Here is a 21667-nt window from a genome sequence, read left to right as displayed (position 1 = left end):
ATAATAATATAGTATATCACTGCGATGCATAACGTATGTGCAGTATATTAGTATATTATGTGAGCCTTCCTATATACCTACACACACACACGCGCGCACATATATTTATATATATACGTATAAATGAACGATGAGGAGAATAACACACTACACACAATGGATCGGTGCTCATTAACAACGGAATTATGGAGAGGCAGTGATGTTGTAGCAGTGTAGGTACGTCGGCCCCCAAAGTCACATTTTTTCTCAAGCGCCGGTCGCAGCAACAGGAATAGCATCAGTTGACCAGCAGCGCACCCGGGCCGGAACAATATTAAAGGAGAAGGCTGCGGCGGTGCAGGACGATCCAGAGACGTGGGTTATAAGGCAATCCATCAGGCTATCCGGTAGCCTTCTGCTAGTTAATCATGCTATGTAGTGGTGGGCCAGTACGAGCGAACGGGCGCTCGCGGTGTGTACCCGTCAAACACACACACACACACATATAATATATATATATATATACATACTTCATTGCACACACGAGCTTGTATGTATATATGCACTGTTTATATGTGTATTTTACGTTTGTATATTGTTATTACGATAGCGGTGTACATATTGTAATGCTAGAAGGATAAAAATAACGATAGATGGGCAACAAAATTTCAAAAAACTGCCGACAGCCAAATAATATTATGTTTTTCGCGTCATTTTAAAAATCACTAGGTATATGTATATCTGTAGAAATACTGCGTGATACTTGTGCGGAAATGATCCCGACTGTGTATTACACAACAAGACAGTGCAAAAATCTAGTTAGTCTTAGTCCGCTCCGTTTTAAATGTATAATATATTAATGCTATAAAGTATAGGTACTGAAGTTGAAATAGAAAGAATATAACGTGCCGAGCGGAATTCACGCATAATATGAACAATATGTATTATTTTACCTATCCGGTACTATTACAACGATGTCAGAGTTTTGTGCGTTGCGAATCGTGTAAATCGTTTCGCGGTTGACGCGCCGTGCTACAGCAACAAAACTGCAACAGGTAGCTTATAGTACCTACTATAAGGTATATCGTGCTGAACACATAATAAAAAAAAGAAATGAACACGGGGACTTATCTACGACACACCACACACGGCTAAGTACGATATCGTTTGGCGATAAAAGAAAATTACGACGGTTGCGACGAAAAGAATATTAAAAGAAAAAAAATTGCTATACGGGTGAATCCGACTAATCGCTTGGCCGCGTGTAGCCTTCGTATATTACCTATATTGTATACGTGTATATAATACAACATTATAACCTAAGCCGATGCGGCGATTCGCGCCGGGGAGATGAAGTAAAAAATAAAATCGAAAACCGACCATAAAACGAGAATGTACAATTAAGTTTATGTGCCGCCTGTGGTGGTGCGGCGGCGGTACTTACCCCTACACGGATAGATACCTACTGCAGGTAATTGAAATTTATTACGAGAATACCACCGCCGCGGATATATAATACGCGAAACATTCTCCATATAATAATATATATATATAATATTATTATCGTATAATATATGATACATAATCGTATGTTTTCTTGTCTTCTCGAAATATTATATTTTATGTAGGTACATGCGCGTAATATACAATCACACATGCATATTATATACCTATATTATATATAAAACACGCGCGCAACAATTTATTCATTTTGAATCGATCAGTTGCGTATATATAATATACTAAGTACAACCGGTTCTCTCCGAATCTCCTCGTGACTCGACGGATATATAATCTGACGTCGTTTTGGCGGTTGGTAGATTTTTTGAACTGAGACTCAGCGACGATGTCGCTGTAGATCGCACACATCAAAGAACTATACGTCTATACCTACAGTTGTAACGCGTTCGTTCGGAAAGTTTATTTAAATGTTAAAAATATAGGGTTGACCGTTGACTCGTGTAATGCATATACCCATAGCTATTAAAATATTGTGTGTAACGGAATATGAAATATGTAATTACGCCGGATAGCAGATCGCGCGTTAAATATAATAAGTGATAGCAAAAAAAAAAAAACGATTGATTGTTTCGGCGAAAATAGTCTTAATAATAACTTTTCGAAATAAATATATACCGACTACGACTAAACGGGGAACAAATCTCGATGTTGTGTCCTGTTAAAACCTATATAATAAGGCCGATGCAACTGCAGCTGTTCGTGTTGCGCGTACCGTCTGCTGCAGAGGTCACTGCGGTTAAACCCTAAATTTTATTGGTGAATGCCGTACAGTAGTGATGGCATAGTAACGGATAGTAACCGTAGCACTGGCAGGGGGCTCGACGATTGAAGATAAAATCAACCGCAATAACACTTCAAGAAAAATAATTTCGTCGACCGATCTGAGAGTTGGTTATTGTGACATGTATTAATATATATGATATGATATATTGCGATTGCAGTCGTGTATACTAAACGCTAATATAATTTACGAATTAGAGGTTTTCAAAATGATTCTGAATCCTCTACCTATAACATTTTTGTATAATACTTATGTGTGCATGAAGCATTAAAAATTTACGTTTTAATTGTTTTACTACTCACACAGCAGCTGCAGCTGAGTACCTGTAGTAATAACAACATATCGTCTATATATACGTATTATAATGTACTCTAAATATGCAGTGGCGACGGAGGATAACGAAGAGAACGTTTAGTGAAAACACGGCTATATAATAGATACGAGTATATAGTATGTACCATAACGACGTAATATAATATATTTTGTTATACGTATTGTATAATGCACTACAGTCGGCGACAATTGAACCGTGTCTTTCCTGCAGCCGAAATAATAACTATATACGTAATAATTCGTTGGCGTACGCTTATTATGCTAACGAGGTATCGAATTTTGTCGTCGACAATACAATGACCACCACGGACATATATACACACCGCGTTGCTGCTGTTGCCGCGCGCTACAGGTAGGCATAATATACCTATATATACCTATATACTTATATATTATAACCACTGACTAGACATCACGTGTGACGCACGCATACTATATGTGCGTAAGTACAACCTTTGTGTTTAGAGTTAGGTACGTAATAATGCGTATACTCGAGTGTGTGTGTTTACTGGAAACGCGTTCCGACGATTGTTGGTCATCTCGTTAGCGCAGACATATTACAACATAAATACGCGTATATTATTATACGAACGATATTGTACATAGCGCATATAAATATTTGTGTGTGTGTGTGTTTATGTCACACAATACATTAGTAAAGAGCTAACACAGTATTAGGGGTGAAAAAAAAATAGAAAGAAAATGTAACAATAAGTAACGGTCACAAATAACGATACAACTGCAGTATAATGATTATATTATTATTACCATCAAACTAATAAGAGTTTGGTGCATTATTAAGGATAAATAATACTTAAAGGTCTGTAATAAAAACTATTAAGTTTTTGTGATTATATCTGCATAAGCATAATAATATGTACTACGTAAGAGACACCAATTTTATCACTCCAATTTACCAAAACTACCATTAATCACGTACTCACGCGCAATGAATGCATTCCGTTTGATGATAAAAATCTGTTTTCAATTGCAGTTGTTCATTGCATCGTGTGCGAGAATGAAAAGTTGCATATAATATCTACCTATATATTTTTATCGCCTCAAGACGCGAATGTAGTGTTTGATATTATTAATTGTGACTGTTATTATTATTATTATTATTATCATCATAATAATCATTATACATACTGTAGTGAGACGTGTGCCAATACACACGTCCGTCGACGGCAATTGCGTTATTTGTAAGTTATTATTGCTTGTATTTTTTTTTACACTCGTATTATTGCCGTCTTTCCGGTCCGATAGGTAAGTCGCCGCGCAGCTCTGTCGTATTGGTCGTCGTCGACGTCGCCGCCACCGCGTGATGATGTATATTATATGTGTTTTTTTTAATTTTATTTATGTGTTTTTCTTTACCGAGTTATTTTATATAAATTACATACAGGTGTCGTTTTTCGACCGCACTATTATGTACATATATGTATTAAAAAAAGTCACATTAATCGGACAACTAGCAATCGAGAAAATCGAGAAAAAAATTATAAACACGAGCGCATATTATATCTTATTCGAGTACCTATCGACATCGATTATGTTACATTTTTATATATTATAAATAATATAACGCATATAGGTATGCGTAATTTTTTTGTACATATTATATTATTATTAGGTATATGTAGTTTACGAGTTCCATTTGAAAAAAAAAATAAAAATATAAGAATAATTATCATATTTCTGTAATTTGCCGATGGCGTATGACGACCGCGGCGATCGAGTGAGCGAGACTACGAGCATTCAACAATTCGCTGCTGTCGCGTGGTTGTAATCGATTGGTCGCGGTTTCAAAGACATATATTATTATTACCACGGCAGCTTATGGCCAATCTCGGAATGTTTTTTATTAACTATATTTTATATATATATATCCGAAGACGACAGCGCTTATTATTATTGCACTACACGTGTATTAAAACAATCGGAGACTTCGTGTGGTCGTCAGTTACAGCCTGTAATATATATGTTTAGTCACTGCTATAAGGTTATTTTTTCCCGATATGCGTGCTCACAGAAAAATAAGAAATCGAGGCATGAATGTGATGTATATAATACATAGTCTTGAGAGCATTGCTAAATATGGTGTATTGAGTGCACTAAATAAAATTTAGAAAAAAACTCATCTAAACTTCAAAAATCTATAAAGTCATAATAGTTAATCTTTTAAAATCCGATCGTAGAACAAAATATTCTGCTTTGGAATAAGGAATTAAAAAGGCTCATTAATTAAGAGAAAACATTTAAAAATGACAATGATTAAAAATAGCGAAAATTATATTTTTAAATAATTAATTTCTTGCGTTAAACGGATCACCTGGTAAATTATAATACAACTTACAAGCATCATCTAAATGGTACACACAGAGGTACTAGTAATATTGTATACAATATTAGATATTATACGAACATACGAAATTATATATCGCCGACTCTTCGTTTCTTCCCGAAGATCGTACGATGCGATATATTGGAATATAATATGCGATGGTATACGCGTCGTATAAATTAAAAACGCGATGACGTACGCTAGCTGCACGCGGTTTATCTCTGCCTAGCCGGCGTAGCACAGGGAGATTATTGTATACATCCGATTAAGAATAATATACAGTAATAATAATATAATAACATAGTACCTGCTACAATACATCGAACGCGATATATCTAACGTAGTAATATTATTATCGTCGTCATCAGCATCGCCCCGTACACGCGTTGAAGAACTTAACACCGAAGCGTATATTTGGCATATCATACTAACACACAATATATTACAATAATATAATATATGCATAATATAGGAGCGCGCGCTTGCAGTAATTAACTCTAATCGCGTAATAATAATATTAATATTCCTCGAGCATTCGTACATCATCGTGGTTTATCGCAGTAATGTAAGCAACGTGTATACTGTATACATGTATGTATGTATGTAAGTGCGTGTTCCGGTCGAACAGTATCACTGTATCAGAGATGATATACGCGCTATGACGAATGACATAGAATATTATACAAATAAATACACTCGCGCGAGTAACATAAGAGGACGCCACACCCGCGAATGTTGTCGGCTATACGTCTTACGAAAGTACGCATGGCTAATACGTATGCGTCCGGTAGAACCAATAATTTAATGTTGTTACCTTTTGTTTTAGCTTTACCATTTATATAGACTGAATAATCCAGGGGGCATCTAGTACACGATTTTATTGAAGTTTTAATCAAGAGTTATGACTATAATAATTAAAATGCTACAATTTTATAATGCTCATAATTTGGTCTAATGTCAAAACTAAAAACACAAAATTGTGTTGTTCATATCAAATGCGAATTAACAGCTATGCTTGTATGTATGTTCATAAAACGGAGGCAACATACACGTGCGAAGTCCTCTTAATAAATTCAACTATTTATATATATATATATATATATCATATCGCGAGAGAGTGATAGATGATCGTGCGGGACCAGCGCAGCGGAGGCGAAAAAAATACAAAACTACGCGATACGCTGTAAACACGTGCACCTGTGAGCACATATAATATAGTGCGTAGTTGTCGGTTTTTTGATAATTTAATCGCAGTCGTCGGAAAACAAAACAAATCCGTTTCATCGGTCGTATTATAAATTATTACACAATCTCGTAGTGTGCGCGTGGCTTTACTCTCTTCTCTTCATTTCTGCTAATTATCCAAACCCGTTCGCGTTGCCTTCATTGCAGTAATGTGTGAATATATAATACAATATGTGCGAGATGTGTTGCAGACACTATACACGCGCGTACACCGCTGCAGCACACGGGGAATTATGTGCCGCACTCGGGGGGCAAACACACTCGATTAGGACGATTCGAAACGGCTCGTAACAATAAAACAAAAATGTAATACGACTAATAAACGTCAAGTCGACTGACAGATTAGCGCCGCGCCGTAGCCGCCTTGCCACCTCGTCGTATATAATATATATGTAATGTAATAACGCGAGCACAATATTATACTCGCCCGACCAATGTGTGTGTGTGTATTATACATATATTATATATTATTAATATAATATAATGTATTATTATAACATATAACACAGGAGGTTTATGTTTGCATAGGATATTTTAAAGATTCGTCAGCTCTTTGGTTTGGTGTACATAGGACCTGTATTTAAACATAGCAGAAGTGCTCGTACGTACATGGAAATCACTACGGTTCACGAGTAAGACAAATACGCACTTTCGAGGACGACCAATCCGTGAGACGTATCTCTAAATTCCAGGCTATTTACTCGAAGATATTTAAATACGTTTATATATATATATATATTATATTGTGTAGTATTTAAATATTTAATATTTGTATTCATAATTCGATGTATGGAGATTAATTAAAAAAATTAAAAACAATAGTTTAGTTGTTTTAAAGAAAGTGGAAATGTTTTGCGTTAGAATCATTTTATGAGCAACAATATTACTTAAAAAATAAGGTTATTAAATGATAAAAGTATTTTTATTTAAATATGAGTAATTAATTCAGTAAATTTTGAATTTGAGATCAAGTTTTGTGGTTCAAATCGACTTAATACAGTTTGGTCAATTCTAATCGCGTGCTAAAAATTGGTAATTCTCTTTGAAAAAATACATATTATTGTATTACATATGCACTATGCACGCGCTGAAGTGTTAAAAATTTGAAAAATTCGTATGATGTGTATACCACCTAGGTTCTTCCAAAAACTCATTCAAATATAATGTCATACATTAGGATTATTTAACTATACCTTAAATCGTGATCACAATGTATATTATAATATTATGATATGTAAAAACCGCGCGTGATATTACGATATAACACGCCAGTGGTTCGTGCCGCGATTGTATGAATAATATAATATTTCTAAACAGGTACTTGCTGCAACGTGTACTTACTACCTAGTACCTATAAGTTATGGGGATGAAAATCAATATAATATATATTAAATATTACTACTTTAAAGGGCTGTAAATTTTAATTTATTATGAGGATACCTATATATACTCATATTGTATTAAATTAAGAAGAAGAAATGCGACATGTCACAGCAATCGCAGCTCATGAACCAAATATTTAAAGGAATTTTAAACTTTCGTAAACTAAAGAGCGTATAATATATTATTATAATAGATACCCCCAATTTTCTGAACCACGATGAGTTAGTCAGACGGTTTAAGATGAATTTATTATACCGTAAACGGCGTAAACTGATGTATATATATATATATGGGTGTTTATGATACGAGCGTAAAGTCGTCAATCTGACTACTGGTCGAAAAGTTGAAAGAGAGTGTATAAAGGTGGAAAAGAGGAGAAAAACAAATCGAAATTCCTTACGTCGTGCACACGCGAGTATAAAATATTATACACTCTCTTCGCAATAAGAAAATACAATATTATATTATTATTATTATTATACTGCGAGCTATATTATATTATAATATACTTGCATAACAATAATATATACGGTAAAAATAAACACAAAAATACACATATATATATATATAATATAAAGTATTATTATATTATGTGTATAGTCGACGAGCACAACACATTATAAATGCGGCGTCGCGGGTCAGAACGTGATAATAGCTGCTGTTGTCGGGCCGGGTGAGAAGGGCTAGCCGCTAGCCGTTATTTGAATTTCACGAACAGCGAAAAAAAACCGTCTCCACCACGAGTCGAGAGGTGTCGTCGTCGTGTCCTCGTTTATATACGACGTTTATGTATATAAATATATATACCTAATACCTATAATATACATTATTTAAATGAGAGAATAGAATAAGTGTATATACATAGTAGGCGAATCTCCCCTCCCTGCCGTGGCCTATCTCTATCCTGCATATTATATTCTTTGCAGCCGTCGTGCGCTGACCGCCGTTTATAGTCTCTACGAAGTATATACCTAGATCTTGTATTTATTTTATGTATATTGTCGAAGTTATTTCTATTTTTTTCTTTCCGTTTCTTTACGTTTTATTTTTCCTCACACACGCGCATATATTCGTTACAACAATAACAACAATAATAATACAACGTAAGTCGTTCGTCGCTATTGCTACGAGCTAAGGTGACAATGGTTGCACGATTCGACCCGAAGCCGTCGACGACGACACATTTGCGGCAGTGGCGGCGGTAGTCTCGACGACGGTAATCGGGCGCGCAAAAGCGGTATGTATAATGATATTGTAATAATGTGCTGCTTACAGAGGCGATTTTTCCTACTCGTCCGGACAATATTATTATTATTGTAACGGGTAAACGATAGAGATAAATAAAAATATTACAATATCATGCTGTTGCCGTTTGGGCGACACTAAACGCTGGAACGTTGTGGTTTTGCCTATGCCGAGCGCCTCGCAAATATCCTATTCTCTCTGTCTTGCCGTGTCGAACCCGAAAGTAACGAATATATTCTTAAATCGTGTTTTGCACACACACATTATCGTCGTCTTTGTCACTGGTGTCGTATAATATCGGAGAATGTGCTGCGTATAAAATGTATTTATGTATATAATACGAAAAATTCCAATACGCACGTTTCAGTTATTTATTATTATATTATACTTATACGTATATTAGAAGAATATAAAAACACATCCAAACTTCTGACCATTTGTAGAGAAAATCAAAATAAACACCAGCTTATACACTATACATTGCTGTTATCATATATAAAATACCAACTATGTGAATGATGATGATATTATATCATTTATTTATTTATAAATAAATTTAACGAATAAAAGTAATTTGACCATAATGTTATTTAAATAAGTTACTAAGACAGATAAATATGACGTTGCAATACTTAGGTTAACAATGAGAAGTACTAAGTAACAATACTACTTAAGCTCAAATTATCATTTTTAGTAGATGGATTTTAATAATATACTGTAGAATAGAAGATATGGTATTATGGTTTTATTTTATTTTAAATAAAACATTTTGCTAGGGAAAAAATACTTTGAAATATTAGGTTAAGATTAGGTGCTTTTAGGATACAAATATTTATTATAATACTGTTGTGTTGACGAGTTAGAAGGTGAGATTAATAAGAAAAATACAGTTAAACTCGTGAAGAATTATATACATATATAGATACCTATAATGTGTCTGCGGGTACAGAGATTAACAGGTATAAATAAAGTAGGAGGGACACGCGATAGAAGGTAATGGACCGCACCACCGCGTGTTTCCAACCATGACAGTAACTATACATATAATTTTAATCCTGTTTGAATATCGAATTTCTCTAATACGTATGTGAGTATATATCGGAATGGTAGGTAACTAATAAAACAATGTGAAAACTATAAGTGGCGACGCAGAATCGTACCTTCCTATAAGGACGACTGAGTAGTGAATCGTATGGTGTATTGAAGGGTTTGGATATTTCTTTAAGTTGAGCAATAGTTTTCTTCAAATCGATTTTATTTTATTCATTCGGTCACCTTTATTTAAATCACGAATTCATTTAATTTTAGTCGCTCAATGGTTTTATAACATTGTTATTAAACGAAATTATGGACAAATTAGGTATAATTGAATTAAAATTAAATATACTATAGTAATGATGTATTAGCAGCAGTAATAAAATACGATATATTAGCATTTGTTGTCCGCATAAAATATACACTATCGCTAAATTACATGTAACAACCGGTCGAATATTCCAGGAATTAATTTCTCTATTCATAAATATATATTAATATGCATATATAATATTATTAAATTACACTAATATATTAATATTGATATTATATTAAACTGCGGTGATTAGGTCGTTTATTATTTTATTTTTTTTCAAACGTTTTGGAGTGGGTGGATAAAAGGTAAGGAGAATCAGTGAATAAGCAGACCATTTACTGTAATAAGTAGATAACTCGTTAATATTTTTAATTTAGACCTGTTACAGTAATTTGCATGAGTAGGACTTAATAAATATTCCGACATGTTTGTGGGTATCTCAGTTATCATAGAACACTAACGTGTTGAAAAATGGAATAGATAAATAATAATTTCATAATATAGTACAATATAATAATAACGTTTATAGTGTAATATTAACTTTATATCATCATAACAGGGGTGAAAAAATATTTTAATTTTATAGATGTATGGACATTTTTTTTTATAAAAAGACATTAACTGTTTAAATGCCATATATAATATATATATATATATGGGGAGGGGGTAAATGAAACCTTTGCAAATGCTCTCTTTACCACCCATCTTCAACAATCGTGACACTGCGGAGTACGAGCGCGCGGACATCAACAGAGGAATGCAAAAGATGCTTCGTAATAATCAACAGCATTTACACTCGTTATCAGTTCCGTGAACGAGTGCGCGATATCCGATCGCGAGTAGGACACAAGCAGATAGCCGCGTCGCCATGGGTTGGCATGACCGTCCGGACCGCACCGGCCACGGACCGAGCCGTGGGTGCCGCGCGCAAGTTTGGAACCACTGGCTTCCAGTACTGAGCTCGCATCACCGACGGTGACGACGGCGGTAAAGGAACGACGAATCGAACGGGCGGATGTTTTTAACGCGGGCATCCGCCGTAGCGACCCGGTCAAACCGGCCGCCCCGACGCGCGTTTTCCACTTGCCCCACCAGGCCGCACGACCGGGCCGGAACCGTCCACCGCCGCACGTCATTTCCTATTCCTAACGTCAGACCCTCCCGAGTATCGGCGGCGGTCGTGTATATTCGGTATTACGATTGTATTGTCGTTGTTGTTAAAACATTTTATCGATCGACGAGGCGCCCGTCCGGCGGATACCGGTAACCCGCACGTCACCGTTTTCGTTCCGTTCGTACCGTGCGGCGACTGCCGACTTCCGTAGAGACCGCAGTCAACGGTCGAATACGAACCTATGCACACGCACGTTAAAAGCTACCGTCTTCGCATGTCGTTGTTATGATCATCATCGTCGTTAACAATTGATTCCACCGAGGTAATTGTAAACAAATGCCATTAAATATATTGTTTGATACTGCGATACAACAACCGATGTAGGGTACCTATTATTGGCCGTAAAAATCCTCCACCTATTTTATAACCACCGGTCAAACGACATACTACATAGTCATGGTATATTTCACGGAAAAACTTATAAACGAGGTACGCAAGCGGTCGTGCATATGGGATGTGGCTGACATGAACCACCTCAACAAGGAAGTGCTGACCAGCACGTGGACAGAGATCGCTGAAAACCTCTACTCGGATTGGCACGCACTCAGCGGTTTCGATAAACGTGACAGAGGTAAGCAAATAACATAAAATACCATATTATTATCATATTGTGTTCTTGTATCGTTATTATTGTAGCCTCCTAATTTGGTATATTGTTTGATTTTTCTGCACTAAAGTGTCCGACGTCAAGAAAAAATGGACAAACATCAAAGACTCGTTCGTCAAAGACGTCAAGGGCAATAAACAGAGAAAGTCTCAATGCCTTCCTGAACACCGGAAAAAGTACTATCTGTTCGATCATTTACAGTTTCTGTTACCATTCATTCAAGACTCGAATTCTGGCGGTAGGTCAGAACACGGTGGCAGCGAACCAGTGCAAAGAAAGAAAATCCGTAAAAATACTTTTGGCGAGGGCTCGTCTCGAAACTCGCAACCGGAAGTGATGATAAAGTGCTCGGTAGCACCAGAAACAGCCGGAAGACAGGAAACCTTACAACCGGACGTGCAGCAGCATGCTGACTTACTCAATAACGTCGCAGGCAAGACAGCCGCAGACACGTTGTGCCAGCTGGACGGCGACTTATCTTTCATGGTGTCGTTGTTGCCTACTATCAAATCGATGAATGAAAAACAAAAGATTAATTTCAAGATCGGCATCCTGCAGCTTGTGTCCCGGATAAAGTTCGGTGAAATACTACATCATCCCTCGGATGGCATGTACGCGTCATTCACCCCTACGACACCCGATCTCGGAGGCTTTTCAGTGTCTAGTCAACCGGCAGTGGTGATGGGCGTTCCAACGTTGCAGCCGTACGTCAATCGCTCGACCATGTCGTTGACACAGCAACATCAGCAGGATCAACACCATCTCTTGCACAAGTCGGCGGTTAAACAGGAGGTGATTGATTCGAGTCCGAGAAAATCATCTCTGGGTTATGACTACGGCACTGACGACGATAGTTGTTGATCAAAATTATGATGAAAACATTCTAAATCGTAAATTTACGCCGACAATAATTTATTATATTTTGTTTAAGACCTTTAACCCAAAACCACGATTTTTTGAGTAAGCATTAGGTATTTTCTTTATTGAGATGTTTTGCCATTTTTTGCACATTGTATTGTATACTATAATATATTATGTTTATGAGTATTGTAAATTAAAATTTATTTTTGTTTCTATACGTTTTTGCGTTTATATTATTATTACAGAGTGTATCGATCCCAAAATGAAGTGTTTAACCAATCATATTGCAAGTAGGTACTATACATAGTGCATTAAAATTCAATAAAACGAGAAAGATTAAAAATCAATTTTGAAAAATTTTCCAGTGTGTAATTACAACGTTCCACATACTAGGTCTTATAAAAATATAAATAATAATAATAATATGTTTATAACACTGCTCCACAGGAATGTTATATAATTACAATTTATAGTAAATTATATTATATTACATTATATGAATACACATATCATATACGCTCGCTATAATATAATATGTAATGGGAAGGTACTATCATCATCTGTAGGTTGTAAAACTATATATACTTTACATATTACATAATATATTACACGTTACTGCTCACTGGCATTCATAAAGCGCGCATAATAATAATAATAATAATATATTATAAATCGTAAATATTGCGAGGTTCAACAACTCCGCCGCCGCCGATACACTTGTAGCGATTAGGAATTATTCATCTCAAGATACAGATCATAGATGTGTATGATTTTAGATCGATTGTATAATATTTCTGTTCGGAAACGCCGTTTTCACGTATGTATAAATGTATGGCGAACGAATAAAATAATAATCCGGAAAAAAATACTGCTATGGCATTTACTATATTCTATTTATTAACAATATAACATATACATGTACATTGTGATTCATGTGCACAAATTGTAGAAAAAGTTTTTTTTATTTCATAAGAAAAAAATAGTAAATAAAAATTGATGTTGTTGGTATACTCGTACTATGCAACTTTATGCGTATATATTATATATTGTATAATATATAGCCATATAGGTATTATGGTTACCTGATGTTTATAATATCGTATCGATAATCGATCAACGTAAACCGCGCGCGATGTTTCAGATCTTTATCGACGCGATTATAAAACCTGTTGATATGTAACGCGCTGCGGACGTACGAGCTCATGCGCACGCGCATGACTCGGTAAAATATCGATTGAGTTGAATAATAATATTTAAATAGTATCCGCCCGTCATACACACACACGTTATTATATATATATATATATATATGTGGATATATTACATATTCGAAACGACAAAACGTTTTTTTTCTTTTTAGTTTCCGTACGCCTCTGTTCACACGATCATTGTGAGAAAACCATAATAATAATAGTAATAATATACAAAACGGATGTTTTAACTTCATCGGTACACCTCTTATACGTGACTGTCATGCCGAATATTTTGCAGAGCAATATTTTACGTCGCGAACCAATAATATATGGACAATGTTGTACATATTTGCAAATATTGTTTTCCTGGACAATATAATTACCTATTTATATTCATGTGACTCGTTTATAAATACCTATTTATTTGCTGCAGTATATAATACAATTCAAATGATTCAAAAATATACAAAAATAAATACATCTTACCCGTCTCTAGTGAAGGTATATGTATATCCATAACGTTAATTATTTAAAAAAAAATAGTATACAAGAGATCAACCACTCCTAATATTCAATCCCTATTCCTCCTATAACACTGACTACCGTTATATGGTATGCAAGGCTTTCGGTATAATAACTATTTAATGATATGTATTATAATATACATATAGGTACTCGAAACGCAAAGATTGAGGCTTTCCTGTGATAGACCCCGCGGGCCGCGGTTGAATTTTGTTCAGAAATATATACATTTCAAACTGTATACATCAATAAAGATGATATGTGTAATATATATGTATGCGTGGTGACAGCGTGCGTGTAACGTATATAATATGTATTAACAAATTGTTTACCGGCAGGTGTGCATATAGTGGCGGTGTCCTGCAATAGTTGGAAAGGATTAATAGTAAACAGAGAGCAGGATACCAAGATAGGTCCGGTCGCCGCGGGTATTTGAGAGCTGCTCTCGGCTCTTTTCGACGTACATCCAGCACCTGATGTATAAAATGTGCGACACACATGCACCGCACAACAAGCTCATAATGTAGCCCGGACAAATGAACGTCAAAAAATAAAGTATAATGAACAATGAAAGAAAACTCGAGGACCTGACAAAAAATCACAATAATAGCATGTGCGCGTGGAATAATGAAAATACGCAGAAAACACGATAGCTGTGACGACTACACGACGACGACCGCCTGTTGGGTGAACACAACACCTGATCATTGTACTTCGCCGCGGGACGTATCGAGTGCGCGCGCGCTCGCGAGGGGCCTAGCCAGCTCTAAAGTATATAAAGGTGTGCGTGGGGGGTGGGGAAGGTGCACTCGAAAAATCTGTCACCACTTACGGTGCGTGCATGTGTATACGTCGGTGTCGAAAACGACAAATCTGACACGTGGAAAGAAGAGAGCGGTGTACCATAATTGTGGGGAAGGAGATAGGGATATAAAAAAAAACAGAAGATAACCGACGGGGCGAGTAGGTCGTATACCGTTGTATAATATTATATATTTGTATGTGAGGCGTTTGGAAAAAAATTAACAAATTCCCTAGCTATATTAATATATATAATATTAGACGGCATACAGAATCACGATTATGGACCACGCGCGAACAGAAAACGTGCTTTTAACTCAAATTGCATTATGTGTTCGCCGCCGCCGCCGGTATGTCGTCGCGGTAGTACAGGAATGAGTAGTTGTAGTAGTGGAATATATGTATAGTTACAGAGAAAAAAATGAAATAATAATAATAATAAAAAATAAACGAAAAAATGTATTTATACTAAATTGCTGATAATTTAATCGGACTGCGCAACTGGCCGAGCCCGATTTCGTTTTTTTCTTTTTATTATTTTTTTTTCATTAGGTACATTATTACGTTTAAACTTGCGCGCACCGGGGCCATAAAAATAAATTGGATCACACAGGGTCCGCCCGGGCGCGAGAGAGACGGCCGTCGAGCGACGTGGATCAGATCTGTCTATATAATATAATATGCGCGAGCGGATTCTTTAATTAGTTGCGCTGTTCACGTACCTATGTATTTGTGAGTGTGTATATTAAGTGTATGAGTGTGCGCTCGCTCCTCCGGTTTTCGATGTTTTTTTTATTCACTATTAATACACATACACACACATACACATATAAATGCATCGTGTGCCATTTTCATACGAGATGCACACAACACGAGTGGTGCACGGTTATAATAATAATAATATTATAGTGGCGGTAAATTAAAATTGATGAAGAAAAAACTATACGTGCATTTCGATAAATTACATGAACACGAATTTAATCGATTTCTACGGGTTCTACTATTATTATTATAACGACGACGGGAATAATATTATAAAAATACATAGTTTAATATACGTGTATATATAAAGAAAAGTTGGACGCCGCCGTTCTCCGGCACTGTCAATTGTTGATCACGAACAAATAAAAAAAAGAAATGGGCATTTTCAAATGTCCCCCGCTTCCCACATACAAACACACACACACACATATATACTCGTATATATATATATTAATATATAGGTAATATTATAATACACAACTGCACCCGCTGTAGCATGGCATAATAATAATAATAATAAAAACAACAATAATAAAAACACACATTGCAAGCACATAATATTATTATTATATAAAAAACGACGGAGACGAAGGAACGCGCGGCGCCCCTTGGGCAAAACGAAACGAGAGAAAAGGTAAAAAAACACAACCGTGAACCGCGAACTTATACACATACTTATCTCCTAGCCGGGATTACATATTATATGCGATTGTCTGTGTGTGTGTGTGTGTGTGTGTATGCATGCACATTACACACACATACACATAAATACCCGTTGCGCGTGTACTGCGGTGCGTACCTATATAATATACAAAAAAAAAAAAAATATATAAAAACAATACGACAACGGTCGGTCTCGTTTCAACTCACACGCGGGGTGCACCCATGTCCTGCAGTAGGTCTTTGTCTCCTCGGGGCCACAAGCTCATTGAACCACGCGCCAGCGCGCTCTCTTGCAGTGCGTATACTGCACATTATAATATTACACATACACACACGCGCGCACGCGTATATTAGCAGACACACGCACAAACACAAATATATAATATTATTGTATATAAATACGCGCGACGAGTACGTTTTATCTCGCATTTCATTTGGTTACTTTACAAATGAAAACGATGTTGAAAATATTAGCATAATGGTGTAATGGATACGGCGGCGGTTGTAGTTGTATACATAAGCGCTACGTACATCCGAGTCTGGTTTGTGTTGTGACCCCGCCACATCCCCCTTCTGTGCCTGCGGATCATTCAACCACCCTCCACCCCGTCAACGGCCGCCGCGTTCTTACCCGCAAATCCTTATGCGCGCCGCCGCCGCCGCCACTACCGCCACTGCCTTCGCATACGCGACTAAGTCTTCGCAGTGGCAGCGGCGGATACACACACATACACACACTATGTATAATAATGCGTAGCGAGCATATTATTATTATTATTATTATACGTGTATACTCGGACTTTGAACGGACAAACGTACAATATAGCGTATATACATAAGTATTATACTTAGGCATATATATTATAATGTCGTGTGGGTAGATACACTGCAGCGGACACAGATGAGCTACCTATACAAAGACTGTTTATATATGTATATATACACGTTACATAATATATTATACTACGATAATAATAATAATAATAATAATAATAATTATCGTATAATGCGCGTGTGTACTGTATTGTATACATATTATATACATTATATGTACCTATTGGAGTACTACTTCGCAACCATCCCTCGTCGTACGTGCGTGCGGCTGCTGCACGTATCGTCGTATATATTTTTAAATTTTTGGTTAATAATCATATTATAATTGTGTGCCATCGCCCGCCCCCATCATATTGTGTAGCGAGCGACCGGGAGGTGTTCCGGTGAAAGTCTCGTCGGCTACCGAAAACCGCGTGAGCCAAACTCAACTATACAATATATAATATAATATTATGTACGAGTATAGACTTTACGAAGAGCCTGTCAATATAGTTCAAAAGCCTGATTGTAAACTCAAAATTCTTATCTATGTGGACTCCTATGTGATTTGTCATGGGGCTGTTTTATAGAATTTACATTTTAATTTGAATGATGGAGAGATTATCTACTATTGTTTTTTTTTAACTTTTAAATTTGGAACGTTAATATATTTTTATAAACTTATGTAAATGAAAATTTATAGTTATGTTTTTCTTGTTTTACGAGTGAGATTTTGTTTATTTTTAATAAAAGAAATTTTAACGAACTTGTACGGAATCGGTAATTACCTAAGGCCATGAGTGGCCTTGAGATAAGAACGATTTAGGTAGATATACGAGTACGTGGTATCGCTTCCATGATATGCGAATTGAAGGTGTATTTACAATTAACTGGTATAGGTTGGTAAATTAATTTATTAACACTGAATTAAATTAATATGTATATAACTTATACATTATGAATATAAACATGGAATAAATTATTTCACAAAACATTAAATTGAAATGATTATCAGCATACACTTGAAATTAAAAGAATAATACACGCGTGCATTCATGATTCATTGATTCATAAAATGAATATACTACACAGTACGACGGATATCCCAACAAAATATCACCGATAAAATATCGCAACAAAAATGTCGCGAAACCAATATATCATAAAGGAATAATATCGCCGTAGATTATTACTGCATTTAGTGAAATCCAAATATATCAATTAAAAAGAATAAGACAGTCAGTTGAGCTGAACGAGTAAAGAAATTAGTAGTAGATTATCATAATCGAGAGTTTGAAGATCATCCTTCAAGGTATTTCATTTAATGTATACCTACTTCCATTCAATAATAAACATTTTTATTATTTATTTTTTTAAATTTTTTTTTTTAATACTTATATGAATTTTACTACATTATACATATTTTTATAATTTTTATCAATTCTACTATATATTTTTATAACAATGTTATATGCTTTGAAATATATAACTGTTTATAACTGTTATAAAATATCAATCAATAATCGATATTATTTATTTCTCATTAAATTACTGGTATATTTCATATTACCTAGCGATATTTATTCTATGCTATATTTTACAAACGATATTTTGTCGGTGATTCAGTACGACGTATCGGTACGGAGCTACAGAACTTCCAAGATTTAAATCGAAATAGAGTATTATTATACTCAGATATCGGATTTTTTGATTTGGTATTAGAGTAAAATCTTGTTGAACACATTCTTTATATTGTAACGTATTATAGTCCAAAAATAATAGGAAATATTTAAAGCATTATTCATAGATCTGGACGATTAGTATGAAACGAAAACGGCGAAACAAATACAGTTTGATCGACATCACGTACGAAGATGACGACTGTTTCCCCAAAACACCGACAGACGAAAAATAAATCGGTCACCCATGGCTAGGTTAAGTAACTGGCATACAATTAGTCTTAACTAGTTCTATACGACATAGCTAGGATATATACGGCATAAATTGAAATTTAGCGTTTAAACACACGCAAGACTTATAGAACACATTACCCTCGAATTAGTTTTATTTTAATTTTAACAACTTCAATAACGCCTTCAATATCAATAATATCATTCAATTTTTTTTCTCTACTGTTGTAAGCAGAAAATGTTTCTAATCGTTATTTGAACGGACGGTCCGCTGTGCCCACCACCGGCCGCCGTTCAGCGGTTAATGTGCCGATATCCCGCCGGTTTGATACTATATACTACATTACTATGCCACTACTGCAAGTGGAGGTTTACTGAAATCGCGATCATCTATTTATGATTTTGTGATATACTTTAAAAAATGTTATTATTGTGATAATAATAATAGAAAACAATCACGTGACGCGACGACGCTGGTGTGACAGCGTCCACAAACAGTCAACTCACACACACACGCGAGAGCTCGCGCGCGCACCGTTGCCGGTTCGGACATCTGCCTACGTCGTGGTCGTGTTGCGTGTACGCCGCCGCTGAGCGCGCATTCCACATCGACGCATTGCATTCCACCGCGCCGGATTCCCCTTAACGCCCGAGCGAGTCGACGTCGCCGCCGTCTTCTCACTCGACGCGGCCGCCTCACTCTCTCTCTTAATCGCCCGTCTTCTGTCCTTCGCCGCGGCCGCTCGGCGATCTTATAATATTATACTCACACTCTTTGCGCGCAGCCATACGTAATATTCGATATTATATTTTTTACATTAAAACGACGATACTTGACCCGAAGCTGATAAGAAAAATTACAGTGAGTGTGTGTATGAGAGAGAGACAGAGAGCCGAAAAATCACAGCAGTGATAGACTGCAGTGTATTACAATAGATAATTATAAATCTTAGTCTACCGCGACCCGACGGATTTACATGATAGAGTTTAGCTCAGACGCAAAGGAACATTATTCTGGCACCACTGCAGGGTCATTATTTTGTTAGTAACTTAATTTTATCCTCGGGAAATTCATTTATTCCCTGTGTAGCAGCGCAGTATTTTTACACCGATACCCCACCCTCCGCATACACCATGTACATATATATACACTTAGTTAATAAATAATTATATGTTTTTACTGAGTAATAGAGTATAACGTAAGTACAAATGTATAGGCAACACAAGAATTTTCTCGATATCATAAAAATAACCAAGTCCCCTCCAAAATGTTATAAGCACATTTGTGACTATATGTTATAAATTTATGATTAGTATAAATTTAATTTATTTTTAAACAACTGTTTACAAAATCGAACTGATATTCGTTAGTGAAATTTATTAGATAAAAAATTATACTGGTTTTGGTTAATTTTGGTTTTTTATAAACAAAATCATTTAGGTTTCAGGTTGACTTTACAAAGATTTTTAAGGGTGTTACAGGTTCTGGTTAATTTTAGTGCAAAGCTTTGGTCGTTACTAATATCATAATAATAATAATAATAATTTTATCTCGTCTCAGGTCTGATGCAGCGGCCGGCGAGCGGATATATAATAACAAACGTACGTGTAATAACGTAGGTAACGTAGACACGCGCGTGCAATGCGTAAAAATAAAAATAATATAATATTAATGCGTACCTATACGCGAAGAGGAGGTATACTAGATAGACAGCGTACCGCGGATCAAGTGTGAAATAGTCAGCCTCCGGCTACTATATAAACGAATAGCCCAACGCATATGCGGCGGCGGTGGCAGTTAGGCCAAATACCGCAGATGAATAATAATAATAATAAAAATCGTCGTCGTCGTCTCATATAATATGAGCGTGTGTACGCGGCGCTCGCGTTGAGTAGCCGAATTACACCATGTATAATATACCTATATAGGTACATAATATATACCTTCGCACACTCCGTATGTGTGTATAATGCAATGCCAGAGCTAGGCAATATCGCCTCCTCGTAATAATAATAATAATAATAATATTAAATTCATCTTCTCTCCGTTTCGGAATACCACATCGATCCGCGAGATTTATGAACGCCCACCCCTTCCCCTCCCCACAACCCCCGCGGCATCAGAGCATAGTTGAATAATATATATATACGTATATTATATTCCTCTAAAAGCGGCAAT

The 21667-nt window shown here is 35.9% G+C and overlaps 2 protein-coding genes across 3 annotated transcripts in view; one reads left to right on the top strand and one right to left on the bottom strand.

Annotated features, from left to right (window-relative positions):
- LOC112599645 (protein dachsous) overlaps positions 1-21667 on the bottom strand; it is a gene marked incomplete at its 5' end in the record, with an annotated part of 126227 nt that overhangs the window by 64006 nt on the left and 40554 nt on the right.
- Positions 11327-12978, top strand: LOC112599647. Of its 2 annotated transcripts, XM_025346634.1 has the most exons (3): positions 11327-11618; positions 11681-11927; positions 12034-12978. In XM_025346634.1, the coding sequence occupies exons 2-3, from the start codon at positions 11753-11755 to the stop codon at positions 12822-12824; spliced, it is 966 nt and encodes a 321-aa protein (XP_025202419.1). In that variant the 5' UTR covers positions 11327-11618; positions 11681-11752; the 3' UTR covers positions 12825-12978. The 2 variants fall into 2 exon arrangements, with proteins under 2 accessions (XP_025202419.1, XP_025202418.1); XM_025346633.1 differs by having other exon boundaries at positions 11327-11927.

Source organism: Melanaphis sacchari, unplaced genomic scaffold, assembly GCF_002803265.2.
Source record: "Melanaphis sacchari strain LSU unplaced genomic scaffold, SCAv2.0 Contig54_pilon_pilon, whole genome shotgun sequence".
In the NCBI taxonomy this organism is placed as follows: Eukaryota; Metazoa; Arthropoda; class Insecta; order Hemiptera; family Aphididae; genus Melanaphis; species Melanaphis sacchari.
The sequence above is the reverse complement of the archived record's forward strand: the minus strand, read 5'-3'. Positions and strand labels throughout refer to the sequence as shown.